Source organism: Podarcis vaucheri, assembly GCF_965113315.1.
Source record: "Podarcis vaucheri genome assembly, chromosome: 15".
In the NCBI taxonomy this organism is placed as follows: Eukaryota; Metazoa; Chordata; class Lepidosauria; order Squamata; family Lacertidae; genus Podarcis; species Podarcis vaucheri.
The window spans coordinates 21,894,536-21,917,184 of record NC_138753.1 but is presented as its reverse complement, the minus strand read 5'-3'; the positions used below and the strand labels follow the sequence as shown (position 1 = coordinate 21,917,184).

Sequence of the window (22,649 nt, the reverse complement as noted above, 5' to 3'; positions counted from 1 at the left end):
CTTTTTATATTGTAATTGTATGTTGTGAACTGCCCTGAGACCTATGGGGTCTCAGGTATAGGGCAGTATACAAATTTAATAAATAATAATAACAACAATACTCCCCACTCACATGAAAACAGTAGGAAAGAACTGTATGTTGGTATAACCACCCAAAATTATGTCACTACTCCCGTGATTTTCTGAGTTTGTGGAATTGCAAAAGGACTTCTTCTAGAACCTATTAACATGGAAATGATCACTAAACTCACACCAGATTTCACTAGGATTTCCAGATTTGCATTTTGTGAAAGCTTAAATATAATGTAGAAATGAACAGTTAGTGAAACATTGGGGAAATCGAATAAATTGTTAAGTGACTGCAGCCACTGACACCACTCTATTTCCATCTGGGCAAGCCAGAGTTGTTGTTGTTGTTGTTGTTGTTTTATTTTATACTCTGCCTTTTCCCCTGATGGGACTCAAGGTGGCTGACAGATAAAAATATGAACCACTAAAAACATAGAAACAACAATAATTAAAAACAATTAAACACTGATAGAATTAAAACTATATACCTATATAAAGGTAAAGAGACCCCGACCATTAGGGTCCAGTTGCGGACAATTCTGGGGTTGTGGCACTCATCTCACTTTATTGGCTGAGGGAGCCAGCGTACAGCTTCCGGGTCATGTGGCCAGCATGACTAAGCCACTTCTGGCGAACCAGAGCAGCACACGGAAATGCTGTTTACCTTCCAGCCGGAGTGGTACCTATTTATCTACTTGCACTTTAATGTGCTTTCGAACTGCTAGGTTGGCAGGAACTGGGACCGAGCAATGGGAACTCACCCCGTCGCGAGGAATCAAACCGCCGACATTCTGATCAGCAAGCCCTAGCCTCTGTGGTTTAACCCTCAGCTATGTACAACCTATTAAATATACCTGTTCAAGGACCAAAAAAGGCACCAGGATATGTAGAGCAAAGCTGGTGAGGGATGTGTCTTGGGGAGCCAGATGGAGAGGGATGCCTCTAGGCCTAAGGCCTGCTATAAATCTCTGCTATAAATTGATCATTGGCCTAGAACATGTAGAAGTGGAATGAGGAATTCCACCAGCATTCCTTGGAAAGGCCAAAGAGGGAGACTTACCTCTGAAAAGACAGAAACATCCACACAAGAGATTTACTTACTGGTGACACCGCCCTACTCCAGCAGTAGAAACCAGCCTCACACCGACCACTTGGGGTTGTCTGTCCAGGAGCACCGCAGTAAAAACCTGCTCTACACGGGCTGCAGTCTTGCAGGCCTGCCAACCCCTTCCTGTTGCCATAGGTGCCTGCCGGACAAGGCTCAGGCTGGGATTGGCCACTGACACAGAAAGACCCCTAGAAAACAAAGCCACCATCTTATGGCCATTGGTCCCAAGATGCTGCATAGCCTCTATACTAATGGTGAACTCCATCTCTCAGTCTCTTCTGCAGCCAAAAACAAGGAGAGGTACCAGAAGGCTTGAGACAACCCCATGAGAAGAAGAAGAAGAAGAAGAAGAAGAAGAAGAAGAAGAAGAAGAAGAAGAAGAAGAAGAAGAGGAGGAGGAGGAGGAGGAGGAGGGGGAGGAGGAGGAAGAGGTTAAGAAAAATCCTGTAAGCGTGGAAAAATCTCCAGAATGACTTAATGAGGACAGAGCATGCTTATCAGAGTATGGGATGCTGGCTGACTGTTGGACGAGAAGGGAGAAAACAGAGAAACTGGAGTGGTGGTGAATGGAATGGAGTATCTGGGGAGAGGGCATGGCTTGCTAGCTGGAACCCTGTGCAACATTCTGATGCAGGTACCATTCCCCACCACCACCATTCCACTCTTCCCCAGCAACTTACCAATGGACACACTTTGGGTTGGGTCACAGCAACAGAGTCACAGTAGAATCCAGCTGGGCATGGTTTGCATATATCTCCTCCCCCCACAGTGGAATTATCCCAGTAGGAGCCTGGCAGGCATGGGAAAGAGAAGGGGAACCCAGTTCCTAGAGGACAGATGTATCCAGGGGGACAAGTCCCAGTCTAAGAAAGGAAACACATACGGAGAGTCACACACAAGTAGGCTGTTAATTGGGTGAAGTTCTCATGGTAAGGATGAGAGAATCCAGCCTGACAACACAATTAGTGAGGCAATTATACAATCAGGAAATAGAAGGGGGAGGCGTGTTGCATAAGAATTCAAGGAGAACTGGGAGGGTGCATGCTTAAGGAGAAGATGGGGCATGAGTACTCACGGGCTGGGATATTCCTTGGGATTCTCGCCCTCCCCTGTAGCAGTACTTGCCCTTGGGGCACAGCAAGCACTGGTCAGCTCTGCCCAGTCCCCTCTGGCCACTGTAAGTCCCATTAGGGCACGGCCTGGCAGGTGGGTGCTGGAGGCAACAAGAGGAATGAAGCTGATTCTTGAAGAAAACAACAGCCATAACACATTTGATACAGTACTTTAGAGTGTTCAGGCTCAATAAGCTCAATTCTAATTGTGCAGCTTCCTCTTCCACAACAGCTGTCCTATTAACATAGCAAAGGTAAGAAAAGTGTGCAATTATGAGAGGTGCCTAGGCTGAATAATGTGGCAAATCAGGGTTATTTGGAGGTCTTTTCTCCTCCCAAGTTGATGTATGAGGTCAATCATGCCCACAGGGATCAGTGTCCCTGTGAAGCCATAGAGTGCCTTGTTGCTGTTTTTCTGTACCTTCTCCTCCTCCTTCTTTTTGTACAGAATAGCTGTGCATTTTTATATCACTCCTTATTTCTCCATGGGCTGTGCAAGAAGTGAGGCTGTCCAAAACATTGCCTGCTTGTTTTCTTAGCACAGCAGTGGAGGATTGTGTTATATATATATATATATATATAGAGAGAGAGAGAGAGAGAGAGAGAGATATAAAGGTTGAATTTAAGTGTTGTTGTTTTAAAAAACACACATTGTTCTGCTTTCACAAAAAGGACCCCACAGCTCTTCAGAGTCCTACAGGCAGTGTTCTAGACAGTGTTCTGTTGTACAATTTATATCGGAGGCCTATGGCTTATTGAGGATCTCAGACAAGGCTTACAAATCCTATTGCAATGCATCAGAAATTAGGGTCAGTGTGAAACTGCATATAGGTATATATCTCCAAGATATCATAGAGGAAAGCAAATTTCTTTTTATTTCCATCTATTTGAATACAATCTGATAATCCTAATCCACTCTGGAGGGGTTCCCATGTCTGTAAATTTCATCCACTTTGGCCAAAAAGTGAAACAGTTATAGCAATTTATTGATTTTTCTATCATAGTGAACTGGGAGACACAGAGCACCTCAAGAGCCAAACTATACCTTGAATGGGAGATTGCACAGAGTGACTCAGAAAGAAACTGGAATTTTTAAAAAGTGGAAACCTTCATGGGTGCCCTAACACATGCAGGCATCAGGTTGGCAACTCCTGCTCTAGACCTGTAGGCATTAAGCTCTCTGTAGCAATTTCATTCCATGGGATCCCAGCATAGAGAATCATAGGAAAAGGGGGAAACAGTAAGTAAAGATGATCGAAGCAAAGTACTTACACCATCACCCCGTGGGCAATAATAACCTCTTGGGCAGGCATGGCCGCTAGTATTTGGAGCGGCTGTCAATCCTTCAGGGCAAAGCAGACCTGCTGGGCAGACCATCGTAAGAAGCATGACCTCCCTGCTGGTGTTGATGTGTGCACAGTAATGCCCAATGAGGCAGGGTGAGCAAGAAGTGGATCCAGGGTCCTGCACAACAGGAGGAGGGGATTATCATTGTAGCATCATTTTAAACTCAGAGCTGGACTAATGTTGACCTACCTTTGAGGGTTGTTGGAAGGGTTCCCTAGGTACAATGAATCCAAAGGAGAGGCAAAGGTACTATGACAATAGGATAGTCTGCTGAAATGTGACTCAATTCACTCACCAAGGATTGCATCAGATAGGGCCAGTGCCAGCAATCAAATGCACACTCTGTGGTGTTAGACCCATAAGTGCCATAAGGGCAGGACTTTAGAGCTGATGTCAAGGCCCTACTAGGCAAAATGAGCAGGAGGCTCAAGGATGAGAACCCGCTTCATCAGATGTGTTCAGTGAAGCAGACTTTGGTCCACAAAAACTTATGCCACAATAAATCCGTGGCTCTTTAAGGTGCCACAAAACTCTTTGTTGTTTTGGCTGTGACAGACCAGCAAGGCTGCTCCCTACAGTGAGAAACAAAGCCTTTCCTTTGGGCAGCCTTTCAGAATTGGCGGGGAATCATGTCCCTCACCCTACCTTGCTGAGTGCTTTTGCACTCAGGTCAGGCTTGTGGGCTTTCCATAGTCATCTAGCCAACCACTGTAAGATCTCGATGCTGCCCTAGATGGGCCTTTGACCTGATTCAGCAGAGCTCTTCTGATATTCTGATATGGAATGCGGTGCAAATGACAACCGGTACCATTGCCCTAAGTTCAGTCTCCTAGCAGCTCCTGCAAAACGAAGCAGGGAGAAGTTGCAAATGTGCAGATCAATGTTTCTTCCTGAATCTCCCTTGCTTGGATTTCAAGGCTGTTATTTCTGCTTCCTCTATAACCTCTGCAGTATGCTCCCTTAAGCCTGCCTCCAATCGCTTGTTGACCTGCCTCTCTATTTTAAAGCAGGTCTAGCCTTGTTTTTGCCCTAGAAATAATCCCTGTGAGTCTTACTTACTCAGCCTACAGCCCAGGTAAAAAGACAAAACAGGTGAGACAATCTATGCCTGTCTATCACAGGGCTCTAACTCATCATTCATTCCATATCTCTGATCGCAAAAATGGTTCTTCTAAAATGATAAATTGCCAACATTCTGAAGCTGCAGAAAAGCAGCCTGGATGGGAACAATACGTGCATATAACAGAGAGCGGAAGTGTTTTGTTTTTGTTCTCCATCAGTATGGAAATGTTTCTCATCACAATTTAGCCACAGAGTTTGCCATTTGCTTGTCAGAAGACCCATGCTGCTCATCTCCAATTTTGTGGCTTTAACATTCATTTTCTTTTCTTTTCTTTTCTTTTCTTTTCTTTTCTTTTCTTTTCTTTCCTTTTAAAAAAATCTTTGATGGCAAAATGAGCATTCAGTTGAATTGTAATTTCTACCCTCCCCAGGAGCCAACCAGGAATAGTAAAATATGCTCCATTCTTTTCTGGAGTTTTAACCATCCTGACAACGAGGAGGAGAAAATAGTCCAAATGACACATTTCTTCAAAATGGCAAGTGGCCAGCTGGGTGACCAGACCCTATTAAAAATCACAGCAATTTCTATGTCTACTATCTTAAAAAAAACCCACCCCTCCTATGGTTTGCATTAATGATCATGGATGGGTTACTAGATCACTGTAGAGCTAGTGCTATGCTGTGGGTGGGGCTGCTTGCTAAAACACAGCCTTCAAGACCATTGCCTCCCCAGTTGCAAAAATGGACCCAGAGATGGTCACTTTTCATCTGTTACCATGAAACAGTAGTACCAATCTAAACAAAGGCCACCTGGTATAGCCTGGCTGCAGTTAGTCAAGTGCAAAAATTGATCATCATTTTAATGCAAATTTATCCTAATATTATTGTATGCAATTTTATTTAATATACATAGTTTTGCAAAGCAATTTTACTTAATGTAATTCATCTGTGTATCTTATTTTTACCAGTACATGCATTTTTAATGCAAACTTTTACCCTAGTATATGCATTTTTCTACCCATTATTCAGCAGGAGAAAATGCATTGCAAAATTCAGAGAATTTCAACTCTTGAAGGATGGTTGTGTTTCAGCTTGCCTATTGTTTCGGGAAGTGCAGTTTAGGTAGGTTCAAACTGAACCAAATTTCTCCTCCACCCCTATAAAGTCATTCCCACTGCCTAAGAAATCTGGTGGTACTTACTGAAAATCGGCCAGCTCCACATGCATACGGAGTTATGGTGCCCAATTCAGGGCAGTGATACCCTCCAGGGCAGGGTATGCAGTCTCTAGTTGATTTTGCTCCTTGTTCTGAATGGTAAGTCCCCCTACATAAGGAAGCAGGAGAAGACGGAAGACAGTTACCATTAAGAGCAGCCAGGGAAGGGGAAATTCATCAGTGCTGCCATCTGGTGGCGAAAAGGGACCCTATGCTTTGTGGTGTGGGCTTCCTGCTGTCCCTTTCCACTGCCCTCAAGTGGGGTTGCCTCATTTATTAGCACCACAATGAGATCTGGAATTACTGTCCTTTTCAAAATGGTCCATAGTTCACAGGAGGGCATGGGGCACGGAAATGCTTCTGGGTTTAATAAGTTTGTAATATAAAGTGAGTGCCTAAAACTAGGTGTCTTTTTATTTTATTTTTTTAAAAAAAGACATAGATGGACAGTTTTTGCCCTAGGAAGCTCCTATGTCATTGACTCATTATTGTAGCTTACCTAGCATTATGATTAATCTATTGTGATTCATGTTACAATATGAAAGTATTGCCCAGTATGGGTCGTATCCAATGGTAGTCATGTTCAGAGTAGACCCACTGAAATTATTGAACACAACTAACTTTGGATCTTTTAATTCCAATGGTTCTACTCTGAGTAGCTAGTCATTTGCTTCGTTCTTCTTCCTTTACTTACGGTGGGCAGAGCACTGGTTTGGCAGTTCCTTCTGGGCAGTAAGCTCCTCTGGGGCAAGCTACACAGTCATCCATCTTACCATTCCCAAGCCTGGTGCTGAAGGTCCCTTCTGGGCAAGGGAACTGAGTGCTTGTCTGAGTACCTTTCCCAAAGAGAAAGAGGGAACAGGGCAAAGCAAATGTAAAAGAAAGCTATCTTGAATGAAGTAAACTAAAAAGTTAGTTCATTGGCAGAAACAGATTATTGTCATCAGTGATATTTCTAGCCTGCTTTTCTCCCATGGAACTCAATGGGGTTCCTGGTGACCTCTCATCTAGGCACTACTTTGCAAGGTTGTTCCACCATGTGTTCTCAGACCATGCTCATGAATCAAGCTTTGTTTGCTAAGATAGTCAGTCCAAGTGGGACCTGCAACAAAATGTTATAGTATAGGCTGCTTTTGTTCAGGGTTCCAGCCAGGCAGACCTTTCCCCTTCTCAGGATACTGTATTCCACCACCCTATTTTCCTCTCCAAGAGACACAAAGACACTGTAGTCCCTGAGAATGCTGAATTTAGCTGTCTTGATTCCCCACCGCCCCACCCCCAAACACTCTCCAATTGTCTTTTTTCCTCCCAAAGTGCTTTGAAGCATTTCAGACTGTGCCATTCCTTCAACCCTTGTGTATAGAAGGTGCCATTTTGACAACACAAAGCATCAGAACTTGGAGACTTGCTAAATTTGCTATTAGCTGGTGGGGTAACTGAGAGATACATCCTCAAAGGAGAAGAGTCATGACTCAACCAAAGTAGGAAACCCCAAGCTCAAATCTCCTAAGTGATCAGTCTTGGGGAGGGGAACTGTGAAAGCCCCCATCCCAGCTGAGATCCTAGGGAAGCAGCTGACCTTTAGACAAGGCAACTCTGGGATAGACGCATCAAAAGTCTGTTCAGAGCTAGGCATATTCCCACACTGGGAGAGGAAAGGGCTATTGATGATTACAAGTCATGATGGCTATGCTTTGCCTTCATGGTCAGAAGCAGTAATGCTTCTTTATACGAGTTGCTTGAAACTGCAGGGTGTGTGTGTGCTCTTGTGCTTGGGTCCTGGTTGAGGGTTTCCCATAGGCATCTGGTTGGCCACTGTGAGAACAGGATACCAGAATGAAATGGGCCATTGGCCCCATCCAGCAAGGCTGTTCTTACATTCTTATCAAGAGCATTCCTAAATTTGAGGCTGCCCAAAACTGCAGCATGCCATATTGGCCGTGTGTCTTACTCATTTCCAGTTATGGCTGTTCTCGAGAGCCAAGACATTCAGCTAGGCACAACATAGGTCTGGCACAGCAAGGCAGCTCTTGTGTGTCCTTATGCGTGAGTTAACTAAAGCGTTGACAACAAGCTAGAACAGTGGAAGGCATTTGGAATTGCAAAGACTTATATCGTATCCCCAGTTTTCATATCCATGTGTATTTGAAATGTCGGGTGGGTGAAAAGATAGGCTCAACCCTCTTGAGGGTGTGTCTTGATGCTTCTCTTGGACCCGTGGCCTCTTATTTATTTTTTTTCAAAAAATAATTATTCATTTTATAACACAAATAAACAACACAAACAGGAAAACAAACAATAGAAACAGATTATTGCCTTATCCTTATTTTTTCTAAACATTATTAGGTGGGCTTCCCCAAGTCCCCGCATCTGATTTTCATTTTACCTCATCTTTAGCAGTTTACATATATCATAATTTCTAACCATTTTTTAATCATACTTACTTTAACCATAAAAATCTTCACATTTTATCACTTGCAAATAATACTATTTTAAAATACACTATCTTCTACTTCTAGCCCTACAGCCTAAATCCACTTCCAAAGCTCTTAGGGGCCCTGATCCTGCCAAGCCCTGCATTGGTCCTAATTTACTGGCAAGCACACATTCTCCACAAAAAAGGCACTGGGAAAACATCAGTCATGACCAAGAGTATGAAAAAGAGATAGCAACCTGGTCAATTTCTCCTTACCTTCTGGGCAGAAGTGACCGGCACTGCAGCTTCCAGAAGGTCCATGAGCCCCTGCCATGCAAAACCATCCTGCTGGGCATGGAACACACTCGTCTTCGGCAGCTAACCCAGTCTTGTTGCTCCATGTGCCAGGGGCACATTTGTACTGTGTTGGGTGCTTGGTTCCTGGTGGACAATAGTGACCAGCTGGGCAGGGGACAGGGGGCTTTTGCTTCCCTCCTGAGCCTGCAGAAAGACAGATGGGTAGTCAGCAGTGAAGCCCAGCCTAACACATGTAATCAAGGTCAGCTGCCCTGGTCAGAAGGGCAGAACTGCAGCTAAAGTCTGAGTGGGGAGCTGATATGGGAGAAAGGAATAGCTAGCTCTTGAAACAAGTCAGGCATGGGAAGTATCTTCAGCCTGAGAGCTGCATTCCCTTCTTGGAACCGTTCTCAGGGCCACACACCAGTGGTGGTGGTGGGGCAATGAATGTAGAAGGATCAATGAATATAAAACTTGCCTCTCTAAAGTAGGCTAGTCGCTATGCACACTCCCCTCTCTATCCTCCATCCAGGATAGCTCCATTGGTTGCAGCATGGTGCTGATAACAGCAAGGTTGCAGGTTTGATCCCTGTATGGGACAACTGCATATTCCTGCATTGCAGGAAGTTGGACTAGATGATGCTCAGGGTTGCTTCATAGGATTCTATGAAAGCAAGTGGCATTATCAGCATTGAAGGAGGCATTTTAGCCAGGAAAAACACTCAGGGAGGATAGCACACAGACCAAGGAGAGAGGGGATGGCTGGGGAGGCCGTGTGGCTAGGGAGAGTACCAAGGACCAGGTAAAGGCTTAGAGGGCCCATATTTGACTCCAGGTCATGAGATTCTTCACCCCTGAAACCAGACCCAAGAGTAATAATCATCTTTGCAGTTCCCCCAAACAGAGCTGCTACCCACAATTCTTTGGTAGAGAATAAGGATGTCATGACAGCTGCAAAGAGAAGTGTACAGAATATCTGGCAAGTAGGCAGTAAAAAGAGCTGACCTCATCTCTTCCTCAAGTCACTAGTCCCTGACAACGTTATGTCCCACTAGCTAAGAGCCACTTCTCAAATGGCAGGTCTGCTGCCCAGCTTATCCAAGTACAGAATGGCATACCTCTCGTGCAGACAAATCGCTCTGGACAAGTTTCACACTGGGATTTATCAAAGAGGTCAGAGCGGTTGCTGAATGTTCCTGGCGGACAAGCGTTGCTGGGAGCATGAGGGCTAGAGGAACCAACCGGGCAGATGTATCTGATGACATAAAATGTACTCAAGTCATAATCAGATAGAAAGGAGAGAGAGGACTCAAAGCTCCCAGACTACTGTGTTTTGCCACTAGGAAACAGCTTCTCAGCTGCCATGGCCTCTGCTCTTGTTGTGTGGAACAATGGGGTTGCCATAGTCACCACTGTGTGACATCACTAGTGAGGAGTGACACACCTCCCATTCCCTGCCTGCCCTTACCCGTTTGTGACCAAATAAATATATTTATTGCATCACTGTACCACTGTAGCCCTCACCACTGAAGTCCTCTGAACAGTATACAATTATTATTATTAACCACAATCCAACCTTGTAAAAATGGGCTTTTCTTCAGCTAGAACTCACCAGAACTCAGCTTTGGCACCTCTCAGGTGGGCATCATTGCCATTATAAAAGAATAACGGAGGTGTTCATGGTATGCTCTGGCACCTCTTTTTTTAGAAAAACAGCACTGCGTATGACCAATGGTCAGAGGCAATGCTTTTTTCCTCATAAAAAAATGTTGAGGGGTACTCTCATTTTGACTTAAGAAAATTACCATTTTATAGTTCAAACTGGGAAAAATAAATACAGTAAATGGACAAAAGGACAAAGATTCACAAAATGTTTAGGGGTGTGCGTCCCTCTGCGTCCCCCCAGGAAAAAAGCACTGGTCAGAGGTAATGGGGAGAGGTGTCTGAAACATCTGGAGGGCTTCAGGTGGTGAAAGGCTGACCTGGGACACTTTCTCTAAGCAGGGATGGACAATGTTATAGCCTGGTCAAGGGTCAGGTATGGTGGATGTTGGAGTGCACCTAGCAGTACTTGCTGGGGTAAATTCAAGGACACTTATTCCTCTGTACATAAGCTGCAAATATGAGGCTGCTGATATGAATAAAGGCCATAAGAAAGTATCCACTTTTCCCTTTTCATTATAGTACTTTCACTAGCATAGAAGCCTATGAGATCCGTTGGAAGGAGAGGCACCATAGCATGCCAACTGTGAATACCATTTTAAAGGCTCCTGCTTTCAAGCGTATTCACTGCCGCAGCATATATACTGGCAACATGACTCTGACTGCTACTGCTATGCATCTGCTTCACTGCCGGAGTGCTCCCAAAGACAGCACCCAGCTGTGAAGATACGGCTTGAACTCAATGGGAAGAAAGATCTGCCATTTGTGAACGGTGAAAATCATGATGATGCTTCTCTTTCAACAAGGAGGAAACTGTTGCAGAGGACCAAATGAATAATGATAGGCCATCCCTGATTATAAACAGCGGCACAGCTCAAGTTCCAGCAAAGGAAGTGAATTCTGTACCTTCCGAAAGGCTGATCACAAGCCTGAAACTAAGGGTCAGCCCTTGGTTGAGAATCTTCATGTTTTAGCATCAAAGCCAAGGCCATTCCTACCGAGCTCAAATAAAGTTCAAAAACAGTTTCTAGCAGATCCTTTTCACAAGTAGCTGTATGCCACTAAAAAGGAGAGTTACTGTCCATTCAGTGTGCGAGGAAAGCTGTTGTTGCATCATTCTTGGGGAGAAAGAGACACATCTGCCTAAAGGCAATAAAAAATCTTAAGCCATCTGTGCTTTGGGGCTTCAATTTGTTCGGACTTAAACACATGAAGCACAGTTTGAGCTTAAAATGTGAATTGGAAGGCGTGTTAAACATTTCTTTTTTTCTTTTACTAATATAAGGCAATCAAGATTGCACATCCAGCCATCTGTCATGGCAATGAGATTCCTGCATTGCAGTGGGTTGGAATAGATGACCCTTGGAGTCACTTCTAACTCTATAATTCTATGATTCCATGACTCCAGTAAGCCAGTGTGGTGTAGTGGTTAGGGTGTCGGCCAAGGGCCTGGGAGACCAGGGTTCAAATCCCCACTGGGGGGCAGCCACTGTCTCTTATCCTAGCTTACCTCACAGGGTTGTTGTGAGGATAAAATGAGGGAAAGAGCTACACACATCACCTTGAGCTTCTTGAAGGAAAGGTGGGACATAACATAACATAACATAACATAACATAACATAACATAACATAACATAACATAACATAACATAACATAACATAACATAACATAACATAACATAACAACACAACACAACACAACACAACAACATAACATAACATCATAACATAACATAACATAACATCATAACATAACATAACATAACATAACATCATAACATAACATAACATAACATCATAACATAACATAACATAACATAACATCATAACATAACATAACATAACATAACATAACATAACATAACATAACATAACATAACATAACATAACATAACATAACATAACATAACATAACATAACATATATTGGTCTCAGGGTCTTTGTGCCTGCTGTAGACAATCCGCTAAGGTATAGTGGTTGGATTAGGACCAGGGAGACCACAATCGTTGGTAACTGTCAGGGAACTGCCATCGGAGCCAGAGGGAGAGGGAGGGCTCCAGAGGGATTCCGGAGAGCGTCCCGGGAGGGAGAGAAGCAGCACATCTTCTGGGGAAGGAAATCAGCGTAGCACCAGTGGAAAAGGGGGGCAGATGGGGGAATCGGCGAGGTGGCTCCATGACTCCTCGCCGGGGACCAGTGGGGAGAGCAAGGGTCCTCCACTGCCCACACCCTCCCTGCACAGAAGGCTTCCGCGCAGGGAGACTAGGCGGAGACTAGGCGTCAAAGAGCTTCTTTGCTGGAAGAAGTTCAAGAAAAGCCCACTGACGGATTCTGCCAGCGATTGAGACAGCCACGGGCGAGTGGCTGTCCAGACAGAAAGGGTTCACTCAGGCAACCCAGCCAAGGTGTGGCACCGATTTACGCACAAGCAACCCCTAGAACCATTACAGTAACCAACGATTGAGGAGTGGCAGATGAAGATGATGGACTATGCGGAGCTAGCCAAAATGACTGTAAAGATCCAGAACCAAAGCGACCAGAAATTCCAGAGAGATTGGAGTAAATTTATTGAATATTTAAGGGATCATTGCAAAAACGTGAAGACACTAGCAGGAATGATATAAACTCTGTAACACATTATAAAAATAGTATCTGACCATGGATAAATGGAAGGCTTTGACATGTATGGAAGGACAAAAACTGACAGTAGAAATGCGTATGCAATTTATTAAGAAATTGGAAACCAGCTGAAGGGAGAGAGGGAAGTCACGAGCTTGGTGGAGCAAATGTTTTAGAATGGTTATTATAATGTTGTAATATTTTATGTTTTTAAATGGAAAATAATAAAAATTATATTATAACAAGGACCAGGGAGACCAGGGTTCGAACCCCCACTGTTTAGGTGGTCTTGGGCCAGTTACTATCTTTCAGCCTAACCTAATTCACAGAGTTTGCTGTGGGGATAAAATAGCAGTGTACATCATCTTAAGATCCAAGAAGGAAAAGTGGGGTATAAATGTAAACATAATTAAGAATTTTAAAAATAGTGTTCCAAGGGTTGGAGACCAGGATGGCCAAAAGATTATCTCACCCTTTGCATGCTCAACCAGCTGCTGCTGCACTCTGCAAAAGAAGGTCTCCTGCAGATACCAACTTATGACGAGGTTTGTTCCATACAGTGTAAGAATTGGGTCTTTAGTGTAGTGATACACACCCTTTGGAATTCCTTTCTGTCAAACATCAGACAGGAGCTGTCTCCACTGTCTTTTTGGTACCTGTTGAAGTTTTTCCCCTTTTCGACAGGCAAATGGAGATCTCTTTCTCCTAGTCTGTATTGGATCTGAAATTGTTTTTACATCTGAAATGGTGTTGTTATTATTACTATTATTATTAAAATTTATGTACAGCCCTTCATTCGAAGATCACAGGGTGGCTGACAATTGTTTTGAGGTATTTTATGGGAAGTGATTCACAAAGAGAAGCAAATATAGAAGCAAACCCTGGTCAAGCAGGCTTCCCTGAAAGTAAGGAATATAAAAGATGCAAGCACAACAATACTTACCCAGCAATGCACTCAGAGTCTGGCTCAGCCAAACCAGCTTGGGTGCACGCTCTCCCTGCAGGGCAAGGCCTGCAGTCTGCAGATTCATCTTGCCCCTGGAGAGGATTGTGGGACCCCGAAGGGCATGGGCTTGGAAAATTTGCCCCATTTGGGCAGAAATATCCCGCAGGGCACTTCAGGCACTGTTTGACTCCTGGGTGGGGAACAAAAGAAAAAGGCGGTGTCACTGCAATGAAGACAACACCTACTGTTCTGCTGTCTCCCAAGGAGACCTAGTTTTTGGGAGGATGCTGTGGATCCTGCCAGCAATTCCTAGCCCTGCAATAAAACAGCTTTCACTTTGTTAAACGTCTTCAAGCTTGCAAAGCAGTAGGGTGCATTTTCAAGTCAGCAGAGTAGATAACTGACTGCTCGGTGGTCTTTAACTGTTGGATGGGCACACACAGTGCCTGAATCAAAAGGTTGCGGCTTATGGATGCTGCTAAATGTCCCTACTTCCTCTCTCCTCTCTCTGTTGTTCATGTGTACAATCAGGGGAGTGAAGGGATGGATTCTATACACCCCTTCATGGATCAGTTCAAGGTAGTTACTTTAAAGGCAGAACTATATGTGTGCATGTTAGCTGATCAGGCTTAACTAATGCGAGGTATAAAGCTGTGATCTTGGGTATTTGGTGAAACAACCACACAATCAAAACATCTCTTTAAGTACACACACACACACACACACACACACAGAGAGAGAGAGAGAGAGAGAGAGAGAGGTTCCTTTGTGGTACACATCCTGTGGTTCTGCATCAGAATGCCGTAAGAGCAGAAGGCAGCAAGTCCAGAACTTCTGGTTTCCCTTCCAAATTAAAAAGTTTTTAGTCTTTGTCCTGCAAAGAAAATAGGCATTAAGGTTTGCGGTACGGAATGCCTGCTGCAATCTCAAAAGTGCATGCTGGCAAGAGCTCTGGGCAGGGCTTCACTCTCTCTCTCCAATTACAGATAGGTAGCCGTGTTGGTCTGCCATAGTCAAAATAAAAAAATTCCTTCCAGTAGCACCTTAAAGACCAACTAAGTTAGTTCTTGGTATGAGCTTTTGTGTGCATGCACACTTCTTCAGAAGTGTGTATCTGAAGAAGTGTGCATGCACAAAAAAGCTCATACCAAGAACTAACTTAGTTGGTCTTTAAGGTGCTACTGGAAGGAATTTTTTTTATTTTCTCTCTCCAATGCTATTGTTTGCTCCTCCCCAAAACAACAAGAAGCCAGATACAATTATGCAAGCTAATTTTGTTTGCTTTGCACAATTTGTATGGATTCAGCTTTCCTTGGCACAGAACTTGGATTATCCAGAATCAGTATTATGATGTTCACCTAATAATCAGGGATGGTGGGAATTGTCATTCAGTAAAGACTGGGCATTTGGTGCTAGTTAGAAATCCATGTACTTTATTATTATTATTATTATTATTATTATTATTATTATTATTATTATTAGAAAATTACAAACTGAACATCCCCCAGTTTATCCAACCTGAAGGCTTACTTTGATATAAACAATAAAAGCAAAGTTCATATAAGCCCTGAGACAGACTCATACCTGCTAATATCAATATGAAGGAAAATGCTAACACAACTATATATTACAGAATGCAGCAGGTATGCTTTGTCCTGCCTTTGTTCCTGTAGTGGATGAATGACCACTGGTTCGCCATGAAAGCCTCTCAGGTTTTTTTGCCCTCTAGCTGCACAAAGTTTTGCATCAATTTCACAGAAAACTCTACGTCCCAAATTACACAATACCATTTTTGGACATTTAAATACTTTGCTTCTCTCCAGTTGCTAGCTATCAATATCCTCACAAGCATTAATAAGTAACCAATTAAATGGTTTATATAATAAGTGCTGGCTTTCTCCATTGAATATACCCAAGAGTGCTATTTCAGGAAGCTGCTGTTTTTTAAACAGATTTTTCCAGCTTTGTTGTTGTTATTATTTCTATAAATATATCATCTCAGAACTAGCAACTTTGGCACAGTCCCACCACATATACGTGAAGGAACCATGAGCTGCACATCACCTCCAGCAAGCAGGCAAATAGGACTTATTCATTTTAGCTATGCTATATAAAGCCCTTCCTTGTGCTCTTGAACAGTGATGCAGAATCAAGAATTAGGGAACCCACCCCATTCCCACCAGCAGGTGGCATGATTGGACTAGCTGAGCTTTAAATATCATCCGTCTGTGGTTTTCGCCCCCCTCATATGAAAGTGATAAAAAGCAGTCGGGAATTTTGCTCAAAGCCGATCATATGAGAATGAGAAATATTAAACTCAAAGTAAATATACCAGCCTGTTAACACTTGTGGGTATCGGCTGGCTATTGTCTCTTTGTTAATGTAGTTAAAAGCGAGGACACCCGGGGCTGGGACTTCAGAGAGCCAGGTCTGTGCAAAAAGCCAAGTCCACATTCGTATTCAGAATGGAGAGCAATGAATGGGTTTCACAGACCAGCGATAGACTTGGCGCAAACACTCGGATACCTGCATGAATGACAAACATCCTGAATGGGTGGCGGGGTCCTTGGAACTGTGTGACTTAAACAATGGAGCCGGTGCATGATGGGCGCAGACTGGGAGGTTGGCAAGATGAGGGGGAGAGAAAAATAAATGAAGTCTGGCTGGAACTACCCCCCTTCCTAGCCACACATTCAGTGAATGCATTGTCATCGGGCAAGAGGAATTGCACCCCCCCATAAGTGTAAAACCACGCACCCACAGAAACAACTTTCCATTGTAAAGACTGGCAGCACTTCTAACAGAAGAACATTGGAAGCTGCTTTATACTAAGGCAGGCTGTCGGTCCAGTTAGCTCAGTATTGCCAACACTGTCTGGCAGAAGCTCTCCAGGGTTTAAGAAGAGGAACATACGCAGCCCTAGCCAAGGGATTGAACCTGGGACATTCTGCAGGCAAAGCAGATGATCTAGTACTGATCCATGTCTCTTCAGAAAATAAAAGTCTGGCATGGAATAGGCTAAGAATCAAGCTATTGAGGACTCATTTACAGGCCTTCCCCAACTTGGCCTGGGAGGGTGTGGCTCTCATTGACTCCAGCTACAAAAGCTGAGGCTGCTGAACAGACTATTGTTGATGACTACTTTTGTTATGTTGTAATTTTGTATTCTTTTCACCTTGTACATGGTTTGAACTGTGGAAAGGCGGCAAACAGATAAAATTGTGTGTGTATGTTATCTACATTTCAGCCACTGTAGTTCTGGAAGAGGAAGTGGAAACCCCTCTCGGCATCCTCCTCAAACTACAGTTGCCAGGATCCTGTGGGGGAAGCCTCCAGGTGGCTGCGAATGGGTTTCCAGATGTTGATGGACTACCCATAATGCTTGGCGGATGGCCATGGTGGCTTATGCTGATGGGAGCTGGAGTTCAAAGGAATCCCAGCCATGCAAACACATCCGAGGTGTGAAGCAGGACTGGTGAGGGGTGTTTGGCCTGGGGAGTGTTCTGAGGGCCAGATAGGGAATCCCGGAGATATGCATTTAACACACACACCCCAAGTCTGTTCCCCACTCCTGTTGTATCTGGAGGACAGAATGGGGATGGCTACCCTAGGTGGATTCATGCAAGAGGTGCCAAAAAAACCCCTTTTCAAATCCTGCCAGAGAAACCTGGGAGTCTTGTCAACTGAGATAACAGCTTAGAAAATGGCCTGGGAGTGCTCTGCCAAAATCTGCCCCAATGACATCATTCTTATCCATTATCATTCAGTTCCAAAATGGATAGTTTAAACACTAGAATTCCTGGACATCCAAGGAAGCTGAATGTTGGGAGATTCTGGAGAGAGAAAAGAAATCCCTGCACACAGCACATAGTTTAACTATGGAATTCACTCCCATAGGAGGCAGTGACAGCCACCAACTTAAGTGGCTTTAAGATTAGACAATTCATGGAGGAGAGGGCTGTTAGCCATGAAGGCTGTGATCTGCCTCCACGGTCAGATGAAGTGATGCTTCTGAATGCCAGTTTCTGGAAGCCACAGGAGGGAAGAGTGCTCCTGTGTCTGAATCCTGCTTATGGATTTTCCACAGGTATCTGGGTGGTGACTGTGAGAACAGGACATGGACTAGATTGGACTCCCTTAGGCCTCATCCAGCAGGCTTTTCTTGTCCAAGAGAAGCCCCCTCCTGTCAGCTAGATACAGTGGACCCTCCAGATATGAACTTAATTCGTCCCGGGGGTCCGTACTTACCCCAAAAAGTCCATATCCGGAGGTGCCACTTCTGCGCACGCACACAGTGCAATAGAGCACTTCTGTGCACGCACATGCAGTGAAACCCAGAAGTATACACTTCAGGGTTTGCCGCATTCGTAACTCAAAATTACGTTACCCGAAGGTAACATAACCCGAGGTACCACTGTACCATTATTTTCACTGGAAAAAGAACCATATCTCATTCCACTCACTAGCGTGGTATAGGAAAGAATATATAATCAAAGACAAATTACAATTAACAAAATAAATGAAGTGTGTGCAGTTTGTGATGCACCACCATCAGATTATTTTTTTTAATTGAGTTTGCCCAATTACTCGTTAATTTGCAAAACTCGTTTGCATTGAACAAGCTTCCCCGCTCATTATAGCATGACTTCTGAAAACTCCACTGAAAGGATAATAACTGATAATCCAGACGGTAAGTGAAAAAAATAAATAACTTAAAAATAGAAAGAAGGAAAATAAATTTGAGGGAGGAAAATATCTGCAAGTTGGATTCAAAACGAAAGAAAATGCAGCAGCCAATCTGATGAGTCTGGCGTTTTTACATTTTCAATGACAGTGAAATAAAAATGGATGGAAGGCACGTCTATGTTGATGTTATGGAATCCACAAAAGGACCTGTCCTGGATCACGATCGTCTACACTTAGATGTTACAGGAATCAAGATCAGGGATCAGCCTAATACTGCCTGACTTCAGCAGGTAGTGGCTGTCCGAGGTCCTGGGTAGAGGTCGTTGGCCTCAGGGATTTACCCTGTGACCTTACTTAGGCAAAATGAATGGTGTGCCACCATGCTACAGCTTGGCCACCCTCCTTTTGTGCCCATTCTCCCTTTCTTGTTTTCCTTCCATGCACAAAAAATCCTGCTCCTTCTGCCACTGGCACCTGGTGCAAAAAGTCCTAGGTTCAATCCCCAGCATCTCCAGGCAGAGATGACAGAAAACCGCATCCAAAACCCTGGACAAAATAAAAAAAATTCCTTCTAGTAGCACCTTAAAGACCAACTAAGTTAGTTCTTGGTATGAGCTTTCGTGTGCATGCACACTTCTTCAGATACACACGAAAGCTCATACCAAGAACTAACTTAGTTGGTCTTTAAGGTGCTACTAGAAGGAATTTTTTTATTTTGACTATGGCAGACCAACACAGCTACCTATCTGTAACTAAAACCCTGGAGTTATTAAAAACAACTCCTGGAATCAGCTGTGGAGAACGTGGGGCCTCTGCCCAAGGATGGCTTGATTATAAATATTCCTGACTTTTGTGAAACTTGAGGACACTTGTTACCTTGCCAACATATATTAGAAAATGATCAAATTAGTTTCCTTCTATGTAGGCATTCTGCTCAGCTCTGTATATGCTGAGATGCATAATTTTCTACATCCTGTGCTCCTTTAGTTACCAGATAATGATAATGACCATTTACACTTGCAGTCGCCACTTAACTTATACTGTTGTGCTCCCTGAGTTGAAATCCAACATGACCAGCACACACAAAGCACGTGGGATACATATTCATAAAGATGCCCTCTGCTTCAGAGGAGGCTGTTCATGTAGTCAGTTTCATTTAAAATAGGTTTATTTCACTTATAGGTGTTATCCATTAAGGCAAATGCTATGACAAAGGCCATTGGCCAAGCTATCAATCTCCTGTCCTAATGGACATCAAGTGTAAGTAAAATAAACCTGTGTTTTAATGGAATGGATTCCATCAGCTACCTAATCTCTCTGCAACAGGGTTCCCATGGGAATATGCTGCCATCACAATGTGGAGAGGCATGAAAATGTTTGGAGGCAAATGGGATAGAAAGTGGTAAGTCAACCTCCCTGCTTACCTGTTTGTCTTACACTCTGCAAGCTTTTGCTGCATCCGTATTCTAAGCCCCTATCGGATAGACTCCTGAGCTCTGATACTAGCTTGCAACAATAGACTGTGCCTGCAGATGGAGGCTTCAATGAATCTGACCCAGAAATCCTTCTGGTCCCTCTCAGACTCACACTTCATCTCCCTGCCTACACTTCAGTGCACCAATTGCTTATGCCGTTCTGTTCAGATGATGGAGAATGTTCACAGTGACCTTGCGCTATTGAAGTATGCATTACACCAACTGAGCCAGGAAACGACTATTTCAGTTGGAAAATCTGGGGACAGAAACTCATTAGGTATGTTAAGAAGAAGCAGGACCATTCCAAACAGAAGTCACACCAGCGTGACAGTGCGCAAAGGCTGCTTTGAGTTACATCCTAAAAATAATTCGCTGCTTTGGGTTACATTAGCTACATTACAGCAGCTAATGACTTTTAGGACTTCTTAAGAGTCAAGGTTCTGTACAATAAGGGTGTCTAAACTGTAGCCTTCCCAATGTTCTAACCTACAACTCCCATCATCCACAGACAGCATGGACAAGGTGCTCACATTAGTGTTTAAAACCACAAATGACTTAGGTCTCAAATATTAAAAAAAGAACCCACAACTTTATCCCAACCAACCTTGCTTGGGTACTAAGATCTGTAGATGGGGCTCCCATGGTGGTCTCACCACCCTTAGAAGAACAGGGAATGGTGGCCCAGGAGAGTGCTTTCTCTCTGGCACCCCCTAAATTTTGGAGCCCTTATTTTGGAGAGGTGTTCGTGTCATCCTCATTGCACAGCTTCTGCAGTCTGCTGAAGATCCACCTCTTTACCTTGGCCTTCAACAGTTAAAGCATTTTGTTTTGGAGGGGACCCACCTCCTTTGCTGAATTTTTACAGTTCTGTTGCATTTAGAGTGGTTTTCCTTGTTTTATAATTGCAATAGCTTTATAGGTTTTCATTCTATTGCATATTCTATTGCAACAACCTGCCCTGGGGCTTTATGCTGAAGGACAAGTAAGAAATCTTACCAATAAATAAATAAGGAGGTTAGCACCCCTGCTGTAGAAGAACAGTCTATCCCTTCTGCTCTTAGATGTTGATGTTCCTCCTATCAAGCAAGTAATAAAGTTCTGAAATAGCAATTTTGCCTCCTTGAATCATGGGTGCAAATTGTCTTCTATAGTTCTGGCTTACTCGAAGTTCCAGTGGCATCTCAATGAGATTTCAGTGCTTTGGGGCTATCTAGCACCTTTCATGCACCTTCAGTGACTTCCAAGGAAGTTACTATCCAAGTTAACACCTTGTTTTTTTAAAAAAACAAAAGCAAAGAAAGGAAACCAATAATTCTCAGAAGTCTCTGTGTACAAATTTCTAGGAAATTTCCTTGGTGTCTAACATGCCTTGCTTTATGCCAGAGGGTAGTAAATAAGCACTATAACTGTCAGCCACTGTAGAAGAGCCTAATTAGTGGTGTGATTTAGAGCTGAAACAGCTTTCCCCATTGTGCAAAACAGAGATAATATAAGGCACGAACCTGAAAAGGATGAAGAGCCATCGCTGGGCCTCGGGAAATGTTCCTTGGGCTCAAAGCTTCCTGCAGGGCATGGAACTGTCATGAGATCATCAGCACAGAAGTGGCCTGCAAGATGAGAGAAGAATATAAGTAGAACTTGGCTGCTAGATCAAGCCCAATGGCCAAGTCTAGTCCAGCACCCTGTTCTCACAGTGGCTGATGAGATGCTTCTTCTGGGAAGCCTGCAGGCAGGATTTGGGTGCAACAGAGCTATCCTCACTTGGGTTCCCCAGTGGCTTACATTCAGAGGCAACCATTGCACCTCTTGGGACCCAGCCTACAGGCCCCTCCTACAGCAGGCCCCCTGATAATGACTTCAGGTGAGAGTCATCTCCCCAGCAGACCTCACAAAGAGTCTAGTCACAATCAGGAAACCTCATACTTGGACTTTACCACTTCAATCTGCAAGCGGGGCAGCACACATGCAGATGTTCTGCCATAGGGAAATATCTATCTACCCTTTGGAAATCACTCATTCAAACAATCTTCCCCACCTGCTATCTAAAGGGGTACATGCTTGCATAAGCCAGTTAAGAACTATATTTGGGTGTGATGCACCCAGAAGCTAACAATATAAAATCCAAACCCCCAATATCTAAACAATTTTTAAAAGACACAATACAACCAACTTTTAAAAAAGCTGGATTAATTATTACTATTATTATTATATACCATATTTTTCGCTCCATAAGACGCACCAGACCATAAGACGCACCTAGTTTTTGGAGGAGGAAAACAAGGGAAAAAAAATTCTGAATCCCAGAAGCCAGAACAGCAAGAGGGATCGCTGCGCAGCAAAAGCAGCAATCCCTCTTGCTGTTCTGGCTTCTGGAATAGCTGTGCAGCCTGCATTTGCTCCAAAAGATGCACACACATTTCCCCTTAGCTTTTAGGAGGGGAAAAGTGAGTCTTATAGAGCAAAAAATATGGTATTTATTTATGTCCTGCCTTTTCCTCTGACAGGACTCAGGGTGGCTTACAGATAAATACTTGGTTGTATTTATTACAATATTTACCGTAATGAGGATATCACGAGTCACAACTCTGCTTTTTGATTGCAAAATGTTGATAACAAAAATAGCAATTAAGAAGC

At 43.7% G+C, this 22,649-nt stretch overlaps 1 protein-coding gene and 1 long non-coding RNA gene across 2 annotated transcripts in view; one reads left to right on the top strand and one right to left on the bottom strand.

Annotated features, from left to right (window-relative positions):
- Positions 1-22,649, bottom strand: part of LOC309519793 (uncharacterized protein) — a 136,455-nt gene that overhangs the window by 93,921 nt on the left and 19,885 nt on the right. Inside the window, exons 7-16 of the mRNA XM_082200924.1 lie at positions 21,518-21,622; positions 13,852-14,044; positions 9,746-9,882; positions 8,607-8,831; positions 6,609-6,750; positions 5,900-6,023; positions 3,562-3,753; positions 2,253-2,390; positions 1,858-2,040; positions 1,171-1,365 (exon numbers count right to left, since the gene is read on the bottom strand). Of these exons, the coding sequence (XP_082057050.1) occupies positions 1,171-1,365; positions 1,858-2,040; positions 2,253-2,390; positions 3,562-3,753; positions 5,900-6,023; positions 6,609-6,750; positions 8,607-8,831; positions 9,746-9,882; positions 13,852-14,044; positions 21,518-21,622 (1,634 nt within the window). The remainder of the gene's footprint in view (positions 1-1,170; positions 1,366-1,857; positions 2,041-2,252; positions 2,391-3,561; positions 3,754-5,899; positions 6,024-6,608; positions 6,751-8,606; positions 8,832-9,745; positions 9,883-13,851; positions 14,045-21,517; positions 21,623-22,649) is intronic.
- Positions 9,879-11,459, top strand: LOC309519879. The gene is made up of 2 exons (XR_014214044.1): positions 9,879-10,170; positions 10,812-11,459. It is a non-coding gene; the product is annotated as an uncharacterized lncRNA (long non-coding RNA).